This window comes from Cricetulus griseus, chromosome 8 (genome assembly GCF_003668045.3).
Source record: "Cricetulus griseus strain 17A/GY chromosome 8, alternate assembly CriGri-PICRH-1.0, whole genome shotgun sequence".
In the NCBI taxonomy this organism is placed as follows: domain Eukaryota; kingdom Metazoa; phylum Chordata; class Mammalia; order Rodentia; family Cricetidae; genus Cricetulus; species Cricetulus griseus.
Window position 1 is genome coordinate 94,937,933 of NC_048601.1, and position 24,192 is coordinate 94,962,124.

The 24,192-nt window shown below is 48.1% G+C and overlaps 1 protein-coding gene across 1 annotated transcript in view; it reads right to left on the reverse strand.

Annotated features, from left to right (window-relative positions):
• The window catches only part of Dpp6 (dipeptidyl peptidase like 6), a 652,844-nt gene that overhangs the window by 75,280 nt on the left and 553,372 nt on the right, over positions 1 to 24,192 (reverse strand). The window contains exons 9-10 of the mRNA XM_035448706.1: positions 12,340 to 12,494; positions 11,362 to 11,459 (exon numbers count right to left, since the gene is read on the reverse strand). Coding sequence (XP_035304597.1) covers positions 11,362 to 11,459; positions 12,340 to 12,494 — 253 coding nt within the window. The remainder of the gene's footprint in view (positions 1 to 11,361; positions 11,460 to 12,339; positions 12,495 to 24,192) is intronic.

Sequence of the window (24,192 nt, forward strand, 5' to 3'; positions counted from 1 at the left end):
TATTGGGAGGGTGGGAGGCTTACGCTGACTGATTCTGTCACTCAGGACTCTCCAAAGCTGGGGTGCCCCACTTTACATGAAAAAGGAAGAAGGAAATGTCAAGAAAGTAAATGCCCCAATTAGGTATCCTCAGGAGACTTCCTAGAATGTTCTAGAAGCCAGCTAACAGGTTTAGTCACCTGCCCGTCCTCTATAATGAGATCTGCTGTTGAGGATGAGCACTTCCTGTTCTTACAGGATCTTTTATCACAGGCAACAGTGGCAGACTCACCAGGCACTCCTGGTGAACTGGAAGCAGGTCTTGCTATACTTAGCTTATGTGCCACAGAAAGGCCTGAATAAATGGGTACTTGAAGCAAGGCCTCTGCTAATCAGGAAACTTAATGGCTGACTGTTGCTCATTCTCCAAATCTACTTGCTGATCAGTTTTCAGTCACTGATTTGATAAACAGGTCGAGCACACAGCCTCCAAACAGAAGGTCTGACTGACTGGGTAGAGATGAGAGGGGCCCTGGAGCCACCCCACACAGTCCCAGGGGACCTGTGAAGGCCTTGTAGGTAAGGAATATGTCACATCTACATTCAAACAGGAGGCATTTCTAGACACCCAGCTCTCATGATTTTAACCTGCAGGGTTCTGAGATTTCTAGAACAAGGCCATTTCTGTTCATGCCATCTGCTCCCCAGCCTGCAGGCCCAGTGCGTCTGGGCACAGTGTTTATAGGGTCTGTATCCTCCCTTGTCCTCTGTCCTGGTAGCAAGTAATTGAAAATAATACATGATGTTGACTGGCCTTCACACACATGTGCACACATGCATGCATTCACCTCCACACACGTGTGTACACACCCACTTACTCCCACATACTTGTGCACACACATGTACATACTTTCACTCACCATCACATATTTCTCCCACACGCGCGCACACACACACACACACACACACACACACACACACACACACACACCTGTTAACATACATGGATAATCCTCCGATGCACTCACATACATGAGTGCACACACATGTACATGCATGTACTCACTGCCATACACATACATACAAACACAACAAATGGAGGTCAGCAGCTTGAAGAGCCCTGGGGATGAACATGTGCTAATGACCTCATTGATATATTTGTGCACAGACAGCCAGGAGTGGGTGGGAAGCCACACGTAACCACCTCTTACTGCTAGCAACACTACTCACGTGGGGGATGAAGGGGAGAGAATGAAGGCTCTGGGAGAATTGTCTCTCTCACGGCGGCCTTCCCACAAACGAGGGACCCATGCCTGTTTGAATCGTTGGCACATTCTCTCTGCACCTTTTTGACTATATAAAAATGTCCTGCACTAGTAGCCAAATGCAGTGGCCTATTCTAAACTTCCTATTCCTGATTTGTATTTGAAGCACTGTAAATGGAGAGATAGGGATGAATACGACCTTCTCTTCTGGAAACCAACTTGTCAGTGGGACTTGTAGAACAGTCACCAAAAAGTGATTCAGGGCTCGGGGAACATGGCAGAAGAGGGGAAGAAAGAACATGAGCGCTGACTGGTGAGGCAAGCTATAGAATGCTGACTTCTGGGCATGATGAGTCTGTTGCAAACATCAACTCACAGCGGCTGTGCTTGCCTGCACAGGATCAAGGCATCCAGCATTCCAACTAGGGGAGATAGCTCCGCAGCCTCATCCTTGGCAGATAAACGACGAACCATTGAAGGCTGGGAGGGAGTAACTTTGGGGATATGACTGTTGGTAAATAGGTAGCCCATACCCCAGGGGATAGCAACATATGCTTGCACCTGTGGGCAACACAAAGCAGATTCAGGGCTTATTAGAAATGACATGTAATTGGTGGGGTGACTGTATGGGGGCACGAGTGGAAATTGGAGGGAGACGTGGTGGATAGACATGAACAAAGTACATTATATAAATATATGGGATTTTCATCAAACTATAGGTCTCATTTTCAGCCTTGCCCCTAACCAATGTCCTCTGAATGAGTAGATGCTTTGGTAGACAGATGCGGCGCTGTGGGATGAAAAGAAATTAAGAAACAGTTAAGGGAGAAGGCAAGCAAGATGGGCAGTATAACCCTTCTAGGAAGCCAGGGCTGGACCTGGCACGGAAGAGATATAGCTTGTCTGCTCAGCTCTCATCTCATTAAATTTTCTGAACAAATGCACATGAACACAGTATGAGATGTTTCTTGTTCCTTTGGCTTAGACATCTTTGTTGAACCTATTGTCAACACTTATATCTGGAGTTTCCATTTCCTTCAGACAAGTTTCCAGATTTCCACACTTTTATTATTTTATGTGTATGAGAGTTTTGCCTGGTGCCTGCAGGGGCCAAAAGAAGGTATTAGTTCCCCTGGAACTGGAGTTACAGCCAGTGTGAGCCACCATGTGGGTGCTGGGAATGGAACCTGGGTCCTCTGGGAGAGCAGCTAGTGCTCTTAACTGCTGAGCCATCTCTCCAGTCCTGGATGCTTCTTGAAGCTAGCTTCATGGGTGAACTTGTGAATGTTGAGAATGTATTCTTATGTCATTACCTCACTGATGGCAAAACAGTTCTTGTTTTCACCTCCTTTCTTTGCAGGAATCACTCTGCTGGACCCAAGCTGGAAAGGTTTCTGGCGGTCTCTCTTGTCTAAAGGATGCTACCCACTCACAGTTACTCAGAGTACTCAGGCAGATGCCATGGACAGTGGGGTTCTACTTAAATAGATGCAGGCATTGATGTGCAGGCCCTGGCTCACAGGTGGGATGTAGGCTGGATGAGCGGGCCTTTATCCTCGGCTCAGGGACTGATACGGAGGGAGGTCAGCTCTGCTTGGGAGCATATGGGGAGGGGAATTGCAGTTTGGCTAAGAAGCTGCCCTCAGAACAGAGCACAGAGGTGCTTGCTGGTGAATGTTTGATTAGCCCACTTGTTTTCCATAAAATATGAATGGGTATTGTTTCTCTCACAGAGATTAATGTGCCATGTCACTTTTTGGTATTTCTGATTCTGGCACAGGCTCTGACAGCCAGTGGCAATAAAGGGTAAAGGGAACAAAGTCCCATGACACAGAGAGCTTGCAATTAACTCTGGCATCTTTTAAAACAGTGTTTATTTCATGGATCAAGCTGGAAGAGAACACACTGTGGGAGGGAATTTATTTTTAAAGGGATGTGCTTTAGCAGAGGGCAGCTCTGAGCAAGCTGCCATGACACTAAGCACAATGAGCTGCCTGCCCATGCTCCTGTCTGGGTCTTCCTCAGAGTCATCGTGCAATTATTAAGATGTATGCAAGCCAAGGGCACTGCAGACAACAGAGAAGTGATGCATTCGGACCCTCTCCATAATTTCTTTTCCACTGAGCATGCCTCTCTTTTTTCTCTACCAGAGGGGCTAGATATACAGCAGGGCTGGCTGTCAGGGTGTGTGAAGAGCAGGTTCAGAGAATACACCTTGGCAACTGGGGGTTCTCCATTTAGCAGTTTCTGATGCAGCAGTGGAGGCATCCATTGTAGAGGAGTGACAGTCATTTTTACAGAAGCCATCTCTGTATTCTAGTTTAATGTAGTCAAAACCTGTATGTTTGCTTATCATACTGTCCATCCATCCATCCATCCATCCATCCATCCATCCATCCATTATTCATTTATTGTCATCTACATTCCATCCATATTTCTACCCACACATTCATTCATCCATCCACTTGCTAACTCATCCAATACACTTGTTTAATTAACCTGTCCATCTATCCCTTACTTCAATCCATCTTTCACCCATCCATCCATCCATCCATCCATCCATCCATCCATCCATCCATCCATCGAGTCATCCATCTGTCCACCCATCTATTCCAATCCTTCCAATCCAATCCATCTATTCAGTCACCCAATACATTTATTAACTCATCCAATCCAACCCATCGCACCCATCTTCTACTGTCCATTAATCTAATCTAATCTAATCCATGCATCTGCCATGCTTCTGATTTGCCAATCTATCTACTGCTCATCTATCTATCTATCTATCTATCTATCTATCTATCTATCTATCTATCTATCCATCACATATCTATCCATATAGGCTCCATATCAACCTATCTACTGCCATCAATATGTATCAGGCATTTAATGGGAATATTATTGTTGTCATTTGAGGGCATGCTGGGTGTCAAGACCCTCTGTTCAATAAAGGGCCTACACTCCTGCTTATCACAGCCCCAGCATGCACGGAAAAGCAGGGCCTGCTCACCCAGTGACTGGGCATTTGCAGACCTCCTCAAGCCCATGGGCCTTTCCCCTGCTCACCCAGCTTCTTTATGATGCTGTGGTCCTCTGCAAGTCCTCGGCCTGAGAGGAAACCTTTCTTGTTTCTGATGTCACTTGCTCACTGAGTCCCAAGTTTGAATTAATCTCTCTATACAAGGGACTTTCTTTCACTTAAAATCTCCTTATTTTATGTGTATGGGGTTTTTTGCCTGCATGTAGTATGTACACCATGAGCATACAGTGCCACAGAGGCCAGGATAGAGTATCAGAATTAAGGATGGTTGTGAGTTGCCAAGCAGGTGCTGGGAATTGAACTTGTGTCCTCTAGAAGTAAAGCAAGTTCTCTTAATCATCGACTCATCTCTTAGGCTCCCTGAGCTGCTTTTATGAGATGGTCACACACTGTTTTGTTGGCATCTCTGGCGTGAGGACTCCAGTTGAGGACTCCAGTGTGACTATGTTTATAAGGCACTGAGACAGCAGATCTCTCAGATGGCCTGTGGGGACTTTTCCCCTCAGATTACAGCCACCTTCTTCTTCTGAGGCTGTGGACTCCTAGGATCACTCCACCAGGCATAGGGTCCTGAGAGGAGGAAGACATGGCTTTGTTGGGTAGATCTTTGGCAGGGCTCATCATAGCAAGGATAGAGACTTCCCGGGAATGGGACAGTCAGTGAACTCTTGGTCCTTCCTCAGCTCAGAAGACAAAGTGCTGCAGCTATTTCCTGGTGACAGATGATGAGACCTGCTCACAGGGGAGTCCTTGAACAAGCCTGCTTTCCACTTCACAAACCTCCCCAGTGGCCCCGCTGGTGGCATTGAGCAGGACACGAGGCCTACAGTAAGCATGTGAATTATGTCTCCTGACCACGAGAATCTGAGAGGCTTTAAGGGAACAGGGAGTTCTGCTCCAGAGGGACCTGAGAGTCAGGTAGGAGCTCAGGTCGCAAGGGGCTCTGGCTTTAGAGACCCAGGCCTGGCCCTGTAATGGATTAGGGTGCTTGTAGCAATCATCTACCCTCTTTGGGCCTTGCTTTTGGTTTCTGTAAGTCATGGGGGAAATGTAAGGGAAGTGAGGAACCTTTGGGAGACCTAGGAGCATCATGGTCCTTGAGATAGGAAGGAGGTAGGGGATGGAAGAAAACACTGACTTGTTGGCAGACAGCAGGCGCTCAGCCCTTCTCCCAGGCCTCAGTGCATGCAGACATGTTTAAAAATACACTGCTGGCCAGATTCTGTCAAGTCCTGTTCTCTTGCAGATACCTTCAAACCTGTGTGCTGGTTTGCTAGCTGTGGCTCAGGGGAGAAGACTGGCTATCACTTCAGTCCCCTGTGTTCACATCAACCGACTACAACAGCCTGCCACACAGCCTGGAAAAACCTTGTCCAGAATGCTGCCGGCACACTCAGATGTCAATGTCGCTTTGTGCTGATGTCTCCTCTGTTCACAGCCTGCCAAAGAGCTCATCATTCACTACTGTCTCCCGACGACGACGACGACGACGACGACATCCTCAGAGCACTCTGGGTGCCCGTGACACTGAATCACTGAGTCACGGCAGTGAGTGCCAGACTTGCCCTGATTCTCCCCTGGAGATGCATCTTCTGAGACTCTGATTGCCAATTCTGTGAGCTAGGCATTTTAAATAGTGACAACACCTAATCCAGTTGTTGGCAGCGACTCTGTGAAATCATTTGCAGTGAATCTACAGGACAAAGGTTTCTCACTTCCCAGCCTGGAATGACCGTATCACGCCCATCACCAGCAAGAGCTTCCCACCTAGAGTAGCCAGGACCCACCACAGTGTGGCACTGTGTCTAAACTGGAAAGGAGGAAGGCTGAGTTTCACAGGTGTGTTGGGACAGGCTGTACAGTGGATACTGTGTGTGGAGGAGGAGCTGGCGGCAGAGAAGGCTTGACAGTGTCAGCTGCCCAGGAAACATAGTTGCACACCAAGTCCTGCGTACAGTCTGGGAGTGTATCCAGGCTGCGTGCTGGATGCACATTCATGTGCACTCACAATCTACACAGCTTTGGGGAAAAACAGGGATCTGTATCCACACTTTATCTTTAACATACCCCATCTCTATAAATAAATAGCCTTATTTCTATCTATATCCAGATCCACATGTCTTTCCATGTTTTAAAAACTTAATAATGTCAACAAGATTTATTTATTTAACTTTATGTGTATGGAGTGCTTGTATGAATTGCATGCCACGGGGCCATTCTCAGTTCTTGACAGGAGTTTCCCAAGATGCCTCTGCTGAAGGCAGGTTCCCGAGGCATCTTCGAGGTGCTCCCAACACTTCAGCATGGTCTTCCCTTGCTCTTACAAGTGGCTCCCACTCTGCCTTTTCACAGCCCACAGAAGGGTGCAGTCACAGCCTTTGGGACTGTGCAGTCCCATGAAGAATCTTCCTTGCACAAGGGCCTAACACAGCACACAGCACATAGAAAAATGAGTGCATGGGAGCCACATGGCAGAATTCACAGGGCCAGCATAACACAGTATCCCGGAGAAGCCAGGCTGCACGGAAGCAAAGAACAGCCATGTGCTGGGAAACTGACATGGTGTCTTTCTCTGCCTTGTGCCTGCTGCTGACTGTAAAACCTGCATTTCCAGGATTCCTGGTTACTTTCTCCTACATTTTCAAGGGCATTAAAATTTCTTTAACTTATACATGTGTGCATGAGGACCACAGCACACATGTGGAGGTCAGAAGACAGGCTTTGTGAGTTGGTTCTGGATCAAACTTGGGTCTTTAGGCTTCACCACAAGCGTCTTTATCCACAGGCCCATCTCACCGCTCCAGTCCCCTCCCCCGAGGCATTTTAAAAGTCCCCTTTACACCTTGCACAAGGCAAGAATCTAATTTCACTTTATAATTTTAAAGTATCACGTTTTACTTTTAATTTTTGCATCTCTGCATGTGTATGTCACATATGTGGAGATGCCTATGGAGTCCAGGAGAGGGTGACAGAGTCCCCTGGAACTGGGGTCACAGGTAGTTGTGAGCCACCCAACAGGTGTGCTTAGAACCAAACTCTTGGTCCTCTGGAAGAGCAGCAAGCACTCTTAACCACTAGCTACCTGTCCATCCCCCCACCCCATTTCACTTTTTCTTGATGGAAGCTGTCACCAATGTCTAATTCTAAAACATTAGTCTCCATCCTCAGGAAAAAAACAGCACAAATGAAGAAATCTACCTCAAAATTCCATGAAAATAATAACTTTGGTTCTGATATTTGAATTAACTCACTCAGCAAATGTGTCCTGAACTGAAATAACAGACCATTCCCTGTTGCAAAATGGTAGTGCAGACATATTTGTGTTAGTGTGTGCATGTGTGTGTACCCAAGTGTGCATGTGTGTACCTCCCTGCTTCACCCACTCTACATTGCAGGTGGGGCAGAAACTGGAACAAGTCAACACAAACAAGCTGGACCCCCAGAGCTAACCTTGAGCTCTCATAAAGGGCTCTCAGGGCACAGAAGATCCTAGTGGCATGACAGACATTGTGGGGTGTTACAGTGATTTGTCAAGTAGAAGGTTTGAGTGACTGAGTGTTTAGGCTGTTACAGGAGCTGTCCTTTTTCTCTTTTAGGAGGGAAGCTGCAGATACCCTGAACAGAGGCCCCATGACCTGCTGTGGCTTAAATGTCACTCTAGCTACTGTTTGGAAGCAGTGGGTAGGGAATCAGGAGTGACAGGCCCTGAGGGTGATGCCGCTAGGCAAAGGAAAGAGTGTAGGGAGGAGCAGATCCCTGCTGCAGTCAAGGACAGTCAGTCAGTGCTTCAAGGTGAACTTGGAGAAGCCTGCACTGGATGGGAAGACGGCCGGAAAGCTGCCGGGCCTGAGTGTGGGAAGGGACCCGGCATTTCAGCTTACTACAGACTGTCCAGTTTCAGATGACAGTTAGAAATGGTTGGTGACTCTCCAGCCCTCCTGCAGAGTCCAATGAGATCGTGCAAAATTATGAGGAGAGTCCCTTCCTGTGTTGATTGCTTTTGACTGACTGGGCAACTTTCAACCCTATTGGTGCAAAGGGATCTTCTGGACTCTGCCTCCCGGACGAGTAGAAACCCAGAAAGTTCAATGCCACATGTCTGCCAAATTGCTTCTTGATATTCACCCTCTCAAATGGCACCTGGTCCCGTTTGTACAGTTTCTTGCATCCTCTGTTAACTCTGGAGTTAAATTAAATCTTCAGCTCAAGTCCTCTGCCTCATCTGGGAATCATAATTTGACCAGTTAATTGCCAATGCCCAGTGGTGATGCTAGGCGGCCAGCTAGCTATGTGAACACGAACTGGTTTGACAAGCAGGGGCTTTGAGGGGAGAGATGTGGCCTGCAGGGAATACTCCCAGCCAGAAGACTGACGACTGCATGGGGCAGGGCTGTGCTCTCTGCATCACCTTCTAGAGTTTCCACAGCTACTCGTGAGACTGCACACATCTGTGATGGGCACCTTCCATTTTACAGAGGAAAGCGAGAGAGGCTGGAAGAGACTGTGGGATTGAATCCAGTCGGTTGGCAGGGAACCTCATGTTATACCAGGACCTCTCTGTTTGGAGCTTTGCTGATGCCAGCAGACCTCTTCCACCATGGCTGTGGTGGAGAGAGAGGGATCAGGGCAGACCCAGGACACTTTGATGCACAGAGCAGCCCCACAGCAAGACAAACCAAGATTTTGTTTGTGTCAAGGCTGATAAATTCTGGTCTAGCCTGTGACATGGCCACCTCCAGGCAAGTGGCCTCTTCTTCCATACACCTTCACGATTCTTCTCAGGCCCACAGGTGTTTTCATGTTTATAAGGCTTTGCCTGATGTCTGTTTCGCCCTCCACACTGTAGGCTCCATGCTCACTCACTACTAAATTCTTAGTGCCAGGTTGGATGCCAGGCAAATACTGTGTGCTCACACTGAGACTGCATTGTGATACATCTGTGTGTTGCTTAGAGAAACCTCTAGCAGGGCTAGAGAGAGGCTAAGAGTGCCTGCTGAGCTTGGAGAGGACCTCAGTTTGGTTTCCAGCACCCACATGGTAGTTTGCGACCACCTGTAACTCCAAACTCAGGGGATCTGACTCCCTCTTCTGGCTTCTGCAGGCACTGCATGCCTGCGCACATATGTCTGTGCAGGCAAAAAACACTCATATGCGTGAAATAAAAGCAAATAAAAGAAAAAAGAAAATCTTGAGGAAGTGTGACAAGAGAATGAGTAGGTGGAGGGCACCTGCATGTTACAGATTTGTGTTGCTTGTGAAGCGTGTTGTTGCACTTAGCTTAAGAAATTAGAGCAAACAGAAGCCTTCAGACTTCAAGTCTTGACTGCAGCTAATTTTTCATTGTCCTTGAAGCTAATCAAGCCTGTGGAAACAGCATCACCAAATTGACTAAATGAGACTCCCAATTAACTCAAACAGATGGCTGAAATTTTCCAGGTGATTTTCCATATTAATTCAGCATGTTGGCTGGACCAGGCCCCTGGAGGCTTGGCAGGGATTGGCTGAGAAGGAAATGATGACATAGAGGGATCTTCAGGAGAGATGCAGACACAATAACCTGAGATGTTTTATCTCAGCAAAATTATTATCGTCCAAATTGACTAGTCTTCCTCAACCAGTACACACAAAGTGGGGACTGCCCAGTGATGGGCCTCCAGAGTCCTGTCCTAGGAAGCTGTGTGAGCTCAGGTTTATGAGAAGTCAGTGTGTGTGTGTGTGTGTGTGTGTGTGTGTGTGTGTGTGTGTGGCACCCTAATCTTGTCTGGTAAGGGATAAGACCAGTGTAGGGCAAGAAGAGAAAGGAAGAAGAGGCTAGCCCTTTACAGAGCACTGGCATTCCAAGCCTGGTCTTGCCCTGTGTCCTCCCAGGGGCACCATGACATCAGGTTCCACTGAAGAAAGGGGTTGAAGATGCTCAGTGGAATTCTGCAGGGGAGGAATGCCAAGGCCCTCTCTGAAGAGCAATGTCTTCATCCCTTCCCCAGGTGTCCCGGGCCCTGCACAATTCCCCTGGGTTCCACCATCTTCCCTTCTGCCCCAGTCCACTGATGTCGAATGAGTGTCCCTACTTGGTGACTCTCCATGGGAGTGAAGACAACTACATTAGGGGAAAGAGGGATGGCATGTCAGGGAGAGGAGAATGGAGGGCGAGCATGTGGTGGAGAACCCTCCCCAGGGCAGTGAGAGCAGCTGGGCCAAGCACTTGCCCTTCAAGAAGCTGCCAGAAATTTCCAATAATGAGGAGATTTGTAAGTGACTGAAACATGAAGACCCAGGCTAGCTATAAGGCAAAAATTGACCCGGGCACCCCCGAGTCTCCAGATCGGGTGCTCTCAGCTCAAACGGCCCCGTTAGTAGATATGCAGAGTCTTAGATGTGGGGGTTCTGGGATACTGTACTCCCCCTACCCCTGCTCTCACACTGTTCTCATCAGAGAGGAATGTTGACTACAGACCTGGACTCTAGATGGTATCAGTCTCCAGAGCAAAGCTGACATTCAAATCATGCCACTTAGATGGAGCCCATTTTTCTGATTTAACCAGAAAGTCTATACAAAATAGATGTTGGTAATGACGGGCCAACACGATTTTCCACATGCCCTTTGAAGCACATGGCTGCCACCCACTGGGGAGGTCTGGCCTTCTTAGAGTAGGGCACATCAGGCAATTACAGGAGCTGCCCAGCTAGAGGTCGTCTAAAATCCTGAAATTGGGATGCTGCTCACTGAACTCTGCTTCCAGGATGTTCTTGCACCAGGTCATCCAGAGGATGTCATCTGTCTGCTGTGTGAATGACCCTGCTGAGACAGGGCCTGACCTGACACGCTTTTCCAGAGGACCCTCCCTCCCATGGGGCAGATCATCTGCCACGATATAAGGTAAGGAAGGAATAAAAGTGTATACTGCCTGGTGTTCCCATCCATCCTCCCTAGGAAAATAAACCACACATCAGCAAAGAAGGCTGGAAGAACAAAGTGCTTGGATACTAGCCAGTTCTACAAGAGAGTACATTCTAGAAATGCTACATTAATGGCTTCCCTTTGGATCTGTTCCTAACCCAATGGCTCAAGAAACCAACCTCATTCGAGGGTCATCGGGTGGTATCATCTCCAGGTCGTGGGTTGGTCCACTCAAGCCGATGACATGGAGGGAGATGCTGGGGTTTTCACTGCCGGCCTGCGAAGTGAGGGGGGCAGAGCTGTGAGGGAGCAGCGTGAGTGAGTGGCAGTAACGCCTGGAGCCCCCTTGGCTTTGCAGCATCTTACCTGGAAGACTCATATCTGGAGCCCCCTTGGCTTTGCAGCATCTTACCTGGAAGGCTCATATCGGGAGCTGCCCTTGGCTTTGCAACATCTTACCTGGAAGACTCGTATCTGGGCACTGTGGAACTTGATACTGAAGACCATAACTTACGTTGAGGACAGATCAGTGTGTGTACACACATGTGTGTGCCCATATATGTGTGTTTGCATGTGTTTGGAGGCCAGAGGACCACACTGGGTGTTGTGCATCCTTAGATACTATCCACTTTCTTTTCTTCAGACAGCATCTCTCACTGGTCTGGAGCCCACCAAAGCTAGCTTCATATGACACTAACCTCAATCACAAGGGCTTGTCACCCATGGCCTGATCACCTCTCAAGGGCCCCACCATATGAATACTGGGTAACACAAGCTCTCAGACCCATGACTATGGACAACATAGCCTCTGCACAGCCCAGGAACCCAGGACAGAGAGAATACTTCTAACCTTCTAGAAGCTGCCTCCTATAAGGAGCCAGAGTGCAGGCTTTTTGTCACCTGGAGTCACTGAGTGGGGGCGATGTATTAATTTTGCTTATGAGGAACTTAGACAAACAGTCGATCATTCAATTATTTAAAATAAAGTAAACATGCCAACAAATTCACCTCAACAAAAATGGGACTTTAATGCCACATGAGTGTTTACAGTGCTGCTGGCAAAGACGTCTGATTATGGGACCTCTACACTTGGAACCAGTGGTGGAACGAGCTCATGAATGACTTGGGTTTGATTGACCCACTCACTCTCTGCCTACCTTAGGATAGTGGTAAGGCTTCACAGTGGGGTAGACAGAGCCTGTGTAGGTTGGCAGCTCCATAAGGGGAACCCGAGAGTCGTTGATGGTGGCATAGGCAAGCCTCGTGCCATCTGGTGACCACCAATGGGCGATGTGGCTCTTCCAAATCTCCTCTGTGGGAAGGAAAATCAGAGCGTGGTGAGCAGAAGCTGACGCTGGTGAGATGAGGTTGCAGGGGGCTGCAGGGGGCTGCAGGGGGCTGCAGGGGCTGCGGGGCTGCAGGGGGCTGCGGGGGCTGCAGGGGCTGCGGGGGGCTGCGGGGGGCTGCGGGGGGCTGCAGGGGGGCTGCGGGGGGGCTGCAGGGGGCTGCGGGGGGGCTGCAGGGGCAGGGGCTGCAGGGGGCTGCAGGGGCTGCAGGGGGGGCTGCCTGCCCTGGGATTGGCCAGGGACAAGTGGCATCTTAGGCCAGCGTGTCTGCTTTCATCTCTAAACGTTTGTTCAGCTCAGCCCCCCCCTGCCCCGCCACGGGCTCAGAAGTGTCTGACATCCACAGTAAAGCCTGACACGGTAAACCAAAGCTCAGGCAAACACAGGCTGATTGTGCAAAATTAGCTTTTGTATAAATTTGATCCCTGGGCCCAAGGAGTACTTTGTTTATTCTCCTTAACTGGGTAATCATTGGATTTTAATTATCTCATTCAATTTCCTACATTTTCTTGATAATATCTGATGCATATTACAAAGTCCTTTCTCTGCTAACGAGTGCTTTTGAATTGAACTGCTATACAGCTGTAGATATGTGTGTGCACATGTGTGTCTGTGTATGTCTGTGTGTGTGTGTGTGTGAGTGTGAGTGTGAGTGTGTGTGTGTGAGTGTGAGTGTGTGTGTGAGCGTGTGTGAGTGTGAGTGTGTGCACATGTGTGTCTGTGTGAATGTGTGTGTGTGAGTATGTGTGTACACATGTGTGTCTGTGTATGTCTGTGTGTGTGAGTGTGAGTGTGTGTGAGTGTATGTGTGAGTGTGAGTGTGTGAGTGTGTGCACATGTGTGTCTGTGTATGTCTGTGTGTGTGTGTGTGAGTGTGTGAGTGTGTGAGTGTGTGTGTGCACATGTGTGTCTGTGTGAATGTGTGTGTGTGTGAGTATGTGTGTACACATGTGTGTCTGTGTATGTCTGTGTGTGTGAGTGTGAGTGTGTGAGTATATGTGTGAGTGTGAGTGTGTGAGTGTGTGCACATGTGTGTCTGTGTATGTCTGTGTGTGTGTGTGAGTGTGTGTGAGTGTGTGTGAGTGTGTGTGTGAGTGTGTGTGAGTGTGAGTGTGTGTGCACATGTGTCTCTGTGTGTGTGTGAGTGTGTGTGAGTGTGTGTGTGTGTGTGTGTGTGTGTGTGTGAGTGTGTGTGTGAGTGTGTGTGCAGGTACTATGCGCATATGCTGTGTGATGTGTGTGGACACCAGAGGAGAACCTCACATGTTCTTTAGATGCTGTTCACCTGGCTTTTTGAGACAGGGTCTCTCATTGGCCTGGAGGTCACACAAGTAGGCTGGGCTAGTTGGCCAGTAATCCCCAGGGACCTTTGTATCTCCACCTCCCTGGGATTCTAAGCACATTCCACTAGGCTTGGCTGTTTTTGTTTTGTTTTACTTTTTTTGAGACAGGGTCTCACTAGTCAGCCCTGGCTGGCCTGAACTCACTATGTGGACCAGGCTGGCCTCCAGCTCACAAAGACTCACCTGCCTCTGCCTTAAATGCTGGGTTTAAAGGTGTTCACCATCATGCCCAGCTACACTCAGATTTTTTTTCTATGTGGATTCTGAGGATTGAACTCAGGTCCCTTTTCCTGACTGACCCATGTCCCTAGCCAGGTAGACTGTCATTATCACTATGACTTTACAAAGGACACCAGAGGAAACCAGTTCACACTGTGTCACGTTCATGCAGACAGGCCAGAGGAGAGAGGAAGGAAGGAGGCTCAGCCTTAGACAACAGGAGGTGGGGACCTGTGTGGCCACAGGTACTCCTCTACCACAGAGGAGGAAGGAGGATATGTCCCCAGACTACATGTGTGTCTCAGCCTTAAACCATCTCACCTTCACGGGTGGCTATAAAGCAAAATGAATCCATCCTAGAAAGGACAGAGATGGAAATGCAAGTCCAATCAGAAGTGCCCAATATTCTAACACACAGCCATTTCTAGTCCAGAGTCAGAGAGAGATGATCTTTGTAGAAAGGGTGAAAAAGCCTTTTTTTCAGTTGTTTTACTTCTGCGGTAGGGCTTAGCTATATAGTTCAGACTGGTCTTACACTAGTGACCCTCCTGCCTCCATCCCTCAAGGGCTGGGATGACAGGTGCATCCCACCTCACCTGGCCTCCACTGTGTTTTTTTTTTTTTTTTTTTTTTTTTTTTTTTTTAAGAACACATCTAGAGAAGATGCTGCCCAACTATTACAAGCCAGGAGCTGGGAATCGGTACCCCAGGATCCTCTCTGGTACAGAAACAGACTCAAAGTATTAAGAAGTCCCTCCAGATTGTCTTTATAGTTTTGACTCTCTCAATGGCAACGGTGGAGTCCACTCAGGAGGCCACTGTCACCCCAGCCTGCTCTTTGTTCCTGGAGAGGTAGTGATCCAACTCAGGAAGCTGAAGACACGGAAAAGGAAAATCCGTGTGTATACTCAGCTGAGAACAGAGAGAGCTGAAATGGTTGGGAATTACAGGAATGGTTGGGAGTCAGACATAGGCACGGAGGGGAAGATGCTTTGGGAGGACGGGGCTGCACCAGTCTCGGGGCCTGGGGATGGAGAGAAGATTGTGGAGGTAAAGCTTACTGGGAGGACTCGGAGCTCACCAGTCCCAACCCTACTGCCACTCATGACTCATTTCACAGCCCAGTCAGAGGACTTGGGAGTCTCTGAGAGCTGGCTGCGTCCTGGAGGGGCCTTCTGATGGTGCAGCTTTGTAGCCAGCCCCTAAGTAGGCGTGGCTGCCACGCGGCTGGCTAGGTCGCTCTGTAAGTAAGGCTTTTCCCTATTAAATACCCTTATACTTCTACCTGACTCCGTATTGGTAATTTCCCACTGTACAGCTTTCCTACTTTCTCCTCCCTGTCCTGATGATGGTGGACTTAGTGTCAGACTGAAGGAATTTATGAACCTCACCAAGGATCATTATCCTCTTCACACTTCCTCCCTGTCCCCCAGGGGACCTTCCCTTGGGCTTTGCAGCCTGCACTGATTCCCTACTGCATGTGGTATAGCTTGCCAGAGATTCCAGCCTACTGTGCAGTCTTAGACATGCATATCAGTGCCAAGGTGACTTTCCCATCCAGGGCAGCTTAGGGAGGCACAGAGCCAGTCAGAGGGAGTTTAAGGCTTCGTCCAAAACCTGAACCTGTCTGTCTATTTTCAAGTTTCAAGTTTTCAAGTTTCATTTCCATCTATGAAATCAAAGGCTCAGCGTAGCCCCCAACACTGACTCCAGTTGTGTTGGCATCTCATATGCCCATCTCCATAGGGCATTTCCATTGCCCATGAGGACACAGAGTGAGGGAGGGAGGAAGAGGAGGAAAGCACAGGCCAGGCTTCAGGGCTTGTAATTTTCTGGGTCTTCAGTGGCAGAGGGAGTGACTCTATGCAGCCTCACCTGATCTGAGGTGTGCTCACAAGGTGCAGTGAGTAACGAGCCCTGTAGATGGTCTCTGGAAAACACAGCCACCTTCTAAAGACAATGCATTGCAGGGCCAGAAGGGAAGGGACCAATTGGCAGTCACTGTGGCCTAGTAGGGCAGAGCTGGGGCAGAAGGAGAAGGACCAGAGCCTGGGGAGGCAGCAGAGGTACCTTGTAGCTGGCTTCTGTTTCAGGACATCCATTAAGAGCCAGCCCAGGCCAACCCAGTAGAAAGGTGGCTGGCTATGCAGAGACTTAGCCAGTGAAGAGACAGGCATAGTCACAGCAAAGCCCTGGAGAGATGACATCTCTGCTCCTTCTGAAGCCAGAGTAGCTTTCCTAGACCTTGGAATGGCACAGTGCCAGTCTCGTGCAAACCAGACCACACTCCACCTTTTCCTCCTCTTACATCTCACTGGTCCTCAGCCTGGTAAGAGCAGCACAGCCAAGGAGGGTCGCAACCAGACAAAGAGAATGGAGTCTCTGTCAATTCCATCACCAAGTGCTAGGGAGGAGCAAACTCAAGCTCAGAGAACATTACTGCCTTGAAACAATTCTAGTGTTGTGGGGAAGGGTTAACCCCACACTCCTGCTGAATATAGGCAATGGATGTACTCTGGGGAAGGGACAGTCATTTCTTTCATTTGTCACTTGTGTATCAAACTGTGAGTCCTGTGGGTTCCAATATGGTTTAAAGCCAGTGGTCACACAGATAGTCCTAGATAAAACTATAGTCACAAAACAACAAAACAAAACAAACGGAACAAAACAAAGTAGGAAAGAGACCTGTAGAGAGGAGGAGGGGGTAATAGAAGGGTGTGGAAACACCGAATACATCCTATAAATATGTGCATTTGCCTAAGAATACATTTAAGTAATAAAAATTATTTAAAATTGACAATTCACCCTTTAATTCATTCAGACTACTTAATGTAGGAATGCCTATGTGACAGTAAAATGCATTGTTCCTGGAAAAAGAAAAGAGTACCTTTGGACTTGTGACAGCTGGGCCAGAGCCTGTAGTGTCTGGGGTAAGAGGGACACATGTCAGAGGAGGGGGGCACATGTACACTGCCCACCGTGCTAAGATTGGGACAGTTAGAAAGATATTCTAGGGATGGAGAGATCACTTAGTTGATACAGTGTTGAAGCCCTGGCTCCTGTCCCCAGAAAAAGGAAGTAAAATAAGTCTGGAATGGTGGCAGACGCTTGTATTCCCTGGGCTGGGGTGGTGGAAACGGGCAGATCTCTGGGGCTCACTGGCCAGCCAAACACTTTAGCCTACTTGGTGATGAGGGGGTCTTTAAAAGGGGGTGACACTTAAGGAACAACAATAGGGCTTTCTCTCTGTCTTACACACACACACACACACACACACACACACACACACACACACACGCACGCACACGTGCGCGTGCACGTGCGCACGCAGCTGCACACAAGGAACACATATACAGAGGTGGGGCTATGTCACTCTAAACTGCAGACCCCACAACACTAGGATCCTGTCTTTACCACTCCCTCTACCCTCTTGTCCTTTGGCACACTGTTCTTTGGGGGTTTTGTTTGTTTGTTTTCGTGTTTCTGTGTGTGTTCATGAAGGAAATAATTAAGTGTAAGACACTAAGAGAGAAATTGGGGCAGATGGAACCCTGACAACATAGAATCTTCTGCAAACACTTTCTCCAGCATCCCTCGCCTAATGAGGCATCTGTGTAACTGGCATGAGCCAGATGTACTTGGAAAACAGAGATCTGCAGATAGGGAAAGAATCCCTACTTCATCAAGTAGATTCATTCCACAAACCCTTGCTTGAAACAAAATGAATAGCCCGCCTTTCTGAGCAAGGACAGTAACTCAGGAAGCAGGAAGACCCGTTTTCCTCTTATTTTCCTTAGCCTGTTGAGGGCACAATTTCAACACAAACACACACAGATACACATACACACACATACAGACACACAGAGAGACACACACAGACACACATACACACACATACAGATACACATACATACAGAGACACAGACACACAATACTCAGAGAGACACACACATAGACATACACAGAGACACACACAGACACACATACAGACAGACAGACACAAACACACAGAGACACAGACATACACATATACAGATACATAGACACACACACACACACACACACACACTCAGAGAGACACAGACATACACATACACACATATACAGACACACAGAGAGACACACACATAGACATACACAGAGACACACACAGACATACATGCAGACAGACACACACACAGAGAGACACAGACATACACATATACAGATACATAGAGACACACACACACACACACACACACACATTCACTCAGAGAGACACAGACACACACATACACACACACAGACACACACACAGAGACATGGTCATACACATATACAGCTACATAGAGAGAGAGAGACACACACACACACACATAGACACACAGAGACAGACAAACGGACATACAGATACACACACCCATTTGAGGACACTGCCTCATGGGTGGCTTTCTCTGTAAGATACAGGAGGATATACGTATTTCAGCTCACGGAACGTGGGCTGGTTTCTCTGTTGCTGACAAAATCATCTGCAGTGCTTTTCATTTGTGCAGACTGCTGTGAGGGTGCATCCAGTAGGACAAACCTCCCACTGGCTCAGGTGATAAAGACCAACGTCGTACAGGTTGCAGTCTCATGCCACCACACGTGACAAGCAGAGTGCAAACTTGTGAGGTGCTGTGCATGAGAGTGCTGTCTACCCAGGCATGAACTGTGACTCATGGTGACTTGGGGATGGGAAGGACCATGTCCCCTTCCCTGCAGAAGCTCCACAGGCAGTTTTGATGTATATTCTGGGTCTGAATGACTGACAGAAAGAAAGAAATCTTGACATTGCCGTAAGAGTGAACGTAGGGAATACAAGGCTGAGTGTTGTAAGTTGGACACAGGAAGACAAACTAGAAATTGCACACACTCTCAAATGCATGTGGGATCTAAAAAAGATACAGTAATAGAAACAGAGAAGGCAGTGACCGGCAGTGTCTTTTTGTTTTTTCTTCTTGACATTAATAAGAGCTGTCTGGAAAGAAAGACCGTCAGATGGCAGGTAGGCACATCTGTAGTGCATTTTCCTGATTAATGATTCTCGTGGAAGGCCCAGCTCATTGTGGATGGTGTCATCTTTAGCAGGTGGTTTGGGGTACATAAAAAAGCAGGCTGAGCAAGTAAGTCACAGGGAACAAGCCAGTAATCAGAGTTCTGTGGTCTCTGCTTTAGTTCCTGCCTCCAGTTTCCTGTCCTGACTTCCTTTCATGAAGCATCGTAAGCTGTGAGGTGAACTAAACCCCATTTTCTCCAATTTCTCCAAGTTGCTTTTGGTCATGGTGCTTTTTTCTTTAGGGGCATGTGGGTCAAAGGGCCTGAGTCTGTAGGTCGATTAAAAGCCTTTATTGTCTACTGGGATGACTGGAGTCACTAATACATCACTCGCATGAAAACTATTGGAAGGAGATCTGAGGTATTCTCCCATAGGACACACATGATGTCACACATTTGCTAATTAGATGGATTTAGTAGTTCTACAGAATGTACATATACATACACATGTACAGTTTTTACCTGTAAATCAGAAAGATCACAAAACAGAACATGACTGTATGGAGGCTGATCAAGTGGGCACTGGCATTGGGTCAGGGTACATACAGCCATGGCATCATACATGAAGTATGTTTCCCAGTTTGGGGGAAAAATCCTCCTTAAATGGAAAAATAACAGGTTACCCCAAGGCAGCATCACAGGTAGTATTGTGTCCCTAAAAGAAATGTTGAAGCTCTAACCCTACCTGAGCGTGACCTAACTTTCAAACAGGGTTGATACACAGTGGTCATTACATGTAAACTAGGTTGAGGTTTTCCTGGAGAGGGTGGAATTTAATCCAGTATGTCCTGAGGAGTGGAGAGGTGACAGACAGGAAGAACACGCAGTGACAACAGATGTTGGAAGATGCATCTGAAAGACCGTGTTAATGTTATTGGCCAAAGCCTGAGCATGCCACCTGCACAAAGCCCTGTGCCATATGGCAGAGACAGTTTAGAAGTTAATAATAAACATGGGAGCTGCCATTTCAAGTGACATGGGAGCCATCAGAGCAGACCACAGTAGACCTGGAGGCAAACAGAAACCCAAAGGAAATAAGGAAGGCAGAGTGGTGGAGCCTGGAAACAGACTCCCACCACCGGCTCTGCTTCCGGACAAATAATCCGTAAATTATAGTAATATGGAGAGAAAAAAAATTCACCATCCCCTGAACGCCAGGTGTGGCATACTCTGAGTCTTGGCCCTGCACAGGGGACAGGGTGTGACAATCATTGCGTTTCTTTCCTGATTCCTGCTGGTTGGAGTTGGTATGACACTGTGGTTTGGACCTCAGATGCCCCTAAGATGGGAAACATCTGGGGATCAGGCTTTTCACTGGACAGCTTGCTTTCCAGCAGGTACTGTCCAGAACTGGACAGTTACTGCTATTTCCAAATGGAAGTCAAGGCTGCCTGCTAGCATCCCGAAAAGGTCCACAGGGGATCTGATCCTAGTCAGTGTGTGTGCTCTTCTCCATCTGGCCAGCTCTCTGAAAAGGGAGCTCACTGCTAAGTGACATAGAAGACCAATTGTTCAGACCTGGTGGACAGCTGTTTGGGGACAACACCCAGCTCTGATAGGAGTAAGTGATACTAGGACCCAAACCTATGGGCTGAGGGAGAGATGTAAAGGATGTCCCTTGGTGGCTGGGTACAGGGGTCCCTGGCCCACAGATCCACCATTCAAGTCCAGCTGGAGAGGAGTCTGAGGGTGGCTCAGAGAGATGGAAAGGGAAACAGGGAAGTTTGGAGACTTCCTGGATACAATCCTAGCTAGTGTCCCACAGGGACCCTTAATGTGTCCCATAGATGGCCTCTCCATGCCCCACAGTTCTTATTTTCTGGGCAAGGCAAAGTGAGGCCAAGAGTCCAGGGTCTGTTCCCGGTTCACTAGGAACAGAAGAGATCTATTTGCTCCTAACTCTCGCCTGTGCTTTCTCTCTGACTAGAAGGTAGGCCTGCACACTCACGGTCCCTCCCTCAGCAGCAGAGCTGTTTCTGAATAGTTGGGGGTCAGCCAACCAGTATCACAGACAGGGTGTACCCCAACCTTTCGTAGACCCTGTGAGCACAGAAGAGAGGAGAGGCCAGCTCTGCCAGGCTCAGCCCAATTCAAAGATGTCAATGTCCAAGGTCATCATATTCAGGTTCACTGAGAGAAACTTGAGTGACAAATGCTTTGTGTAGAAAATATGAAGCAAAGGAAATGCCTAAGCCAGGAGGCCATGCTCCTGTTTCTGTGTTTCCCTCCATGTTAGGGCTTACTTTGACTCTTCCTTCTTCATCTTTATTTAGTGAGCACTTGATGGGGTTTGAAGCCATTGCCCCGAAGCCTTCGATTCATGGACCTCTAATCAAATGAATAACAGAGTGCCATGCATATTTCCCTTTTCTTTTTTCACGCCACCATTGACTCCTACAGATAGTAAAGCTTTCATTCACTCATTCATTTGGCATCAGGCCATTCATTCACTTGGTGACAAGCTAACACAGATCGTGACGGAGAACACACGATGGACGGACACACTGAGAATGATTTTACGAGCCAGGAGGGAGGTGGAGGCAGGAGGATTGGGAGTTCAAGGGCATTCTTTGGAGACACAGTGAGTTAGAGACCAGAGCCATTGTTTTGCAGTCCTACAGTCAGGGCGCAAGTACAGTGTTCACTGATTGGTTCTAGTTGTTCTCTGAGAGACGAGAGTGTAGGTTTCAGTCCAAGGTCACGTGTATTGTGGAGGCCCCAGCTGAACTTAGAAGAGGGAAACTGGGGCCTGCTTGGGGCTGGGGCTGAAAGACTCAGGTCAGGGAGGGAGGCCAGGGGGCAAGGCAGCCTTTGGCCTTCTGGCTGCAGGTCTGTGGCCGACCCTGTTGCCTCTTGTCACCACTCTGTGCTGGTGAGAGGGACAAGTTGCTTCATGAAGAGGCTCTGTGCTTGCTTGAGGCTCATATTAGAAAGCAGTGCCGTGCTTCTCATCATCCTCTCTGACACATGGATGTTGAGAGCGGATGTGAAGGAGCCGTTAAACCACAAGAGGGTCCTCACGGGGGGATAATCAAATCAAGTGATAATCAAACATGTGAAGAGATGAACCGAGAGAGGATCGCCATGGGGGGCCTGCCAGTTCCGGTGGAGAGGGAAGCAGCGCACCCGGCCCACAAAACTGGAAAGAGGAAACTGCCAAAGGCTCACACTCCTAGGAAGAAACCGGCAGACTTTCACTCATCTCACCAGGGCCATAGCTGACTCCCATTACTTATTTTCTAAAAATAATTTTTATTGTATTTACTTATATATTTGAGTGTGTATTCTGCATGAATTTGTGTGGGGTACATGTCCCAGAAAGTGTGTTGGAATCAGATGACAACTTAGAGGAGTTGGTCTTCTCCTCCCATCACACGAGTGACTGAACTCAATCAGGTTTGGTGGCAAGTGCCTTTACCTGCTGATCCATCTGGCCCTAGTGCTGGCCATTTTTATGTCATGTATAAATACACATTCCCTTGTTGGGCAGTGGTGGCACACACCTTTAATCTTGGTACTCAGGAGGCAGAGACAGGCAGATCTGAGTTTGAAACCAGCCTGGTCTACAGGGAGAGTGCCAGGACAGGCTCTAAAGCTACACAGAGAAACCTTGTGTCGAAAAAACAACAAAACAAAACAAAACAAAAAATGTATCTCATCTGCAATAGCACAATCCAAGCAAGCCATTGCAGCTCAAGTGCTCACCACATTATCTTCTGGGGGAAGCAGCTCCTCCTCAGCGGGGCCAGTGCACCCAGGGAGGCAGCACTGGCACAAGGTAGAAACTGAAGAAAGTGCAGGCTATTTTCTTCCAACACCCCCAGCCTCCAAACCTCAGTACACCCTTCTCCTAGCCTCAGGCAGAAAGAAGCCTAATTCTGGGCATCTTTGTTTTCTTTTCTTCCTTATAGAAAATCATAGGCTAAACACTGTGTGTGTGTGTGCGTGTGTGTGTGTAGCTCTTTTACTGAATTCCTGTAAGACGCAGCAGCACTGAGCTCCTGGGAAACACAGACTGGCCCAGCTTCTGGGATAAAAGAGCCCTCCCCAAAAGAGCAGTCATGGCAGTGGGTACTGTTAGTCTCAGCCCTCCAGAGACTGAAGGGAGAAAGTCTCAATAACAGCCTGTGGCTCATGGGGCCCAAGGTGGGAAATCATAGGGTCAGTGGGGCTCCTTAACCTTGGGCCCCTTCCACCTCCTTTTCTCCCCCGTCTTCACCACACCAGCACCCACCTGTGCATTCAGATCCCATGCCTGTGTGGCCTCTGGAAGTTCAAGGCCAGGCCAGGCACTCAGGCAGCCTGGAGGTGGCTGGCATCTGTGCCCAGGATGGATGAAGGCTTGTGTAAACTACTCCTGAAATATGTCCAGTTTCAAGCAGAGCGTTCCACATAACACTTTAGCTTTGATGCGAATGTAGTAATGTAGCCAGTGATTGGTTTAGCATCTCAGGTAAAATGGATTATCAACTCTGTAATGAGTTTCCCTTTCCCTACAGTTATAATTTTCTTCCTGGTGTTTTTCCAAAGCTGATCGCTCTGTTAATATGTTTCAGAAAGTTAAAAGAGACAGACTTTCAGATGAGAACTTTAATTCTAGGAACCCAGCTACCAGCCACGGTTTGAATTTACCAAGGATTTTTTACAAGGCCAGGCTTTAATTTCCATCCTCTTATGAAAGACATATTTGATACAAGGCGAAATGATTGCCTTCAATTATAGGTAATATTTCTTCATGGTTTGGCTCAGTCCTAAACATGATGTCTATACCATACCCCTTCCCCCAAGGCTTTGAAGGAGAGTGGGCAGAAGGATTGTAAGAGCCAGGGGCAGTGGACAGCTTCAAGGATACAGCTTTCTGGACACAGCAGAGCAGCTGCATGCATGATCTCACAATGCTGTGATGGCACACACAAAACGTGTAAACTCAAGCCAGACAAAATCCCAGAAGGGAGGGTGTTAGTAGGGACAAAGTCCTGCCCCTCATCAAGGAGACATTGCTGTTTGATAGCTGCTTGGGAGAGCC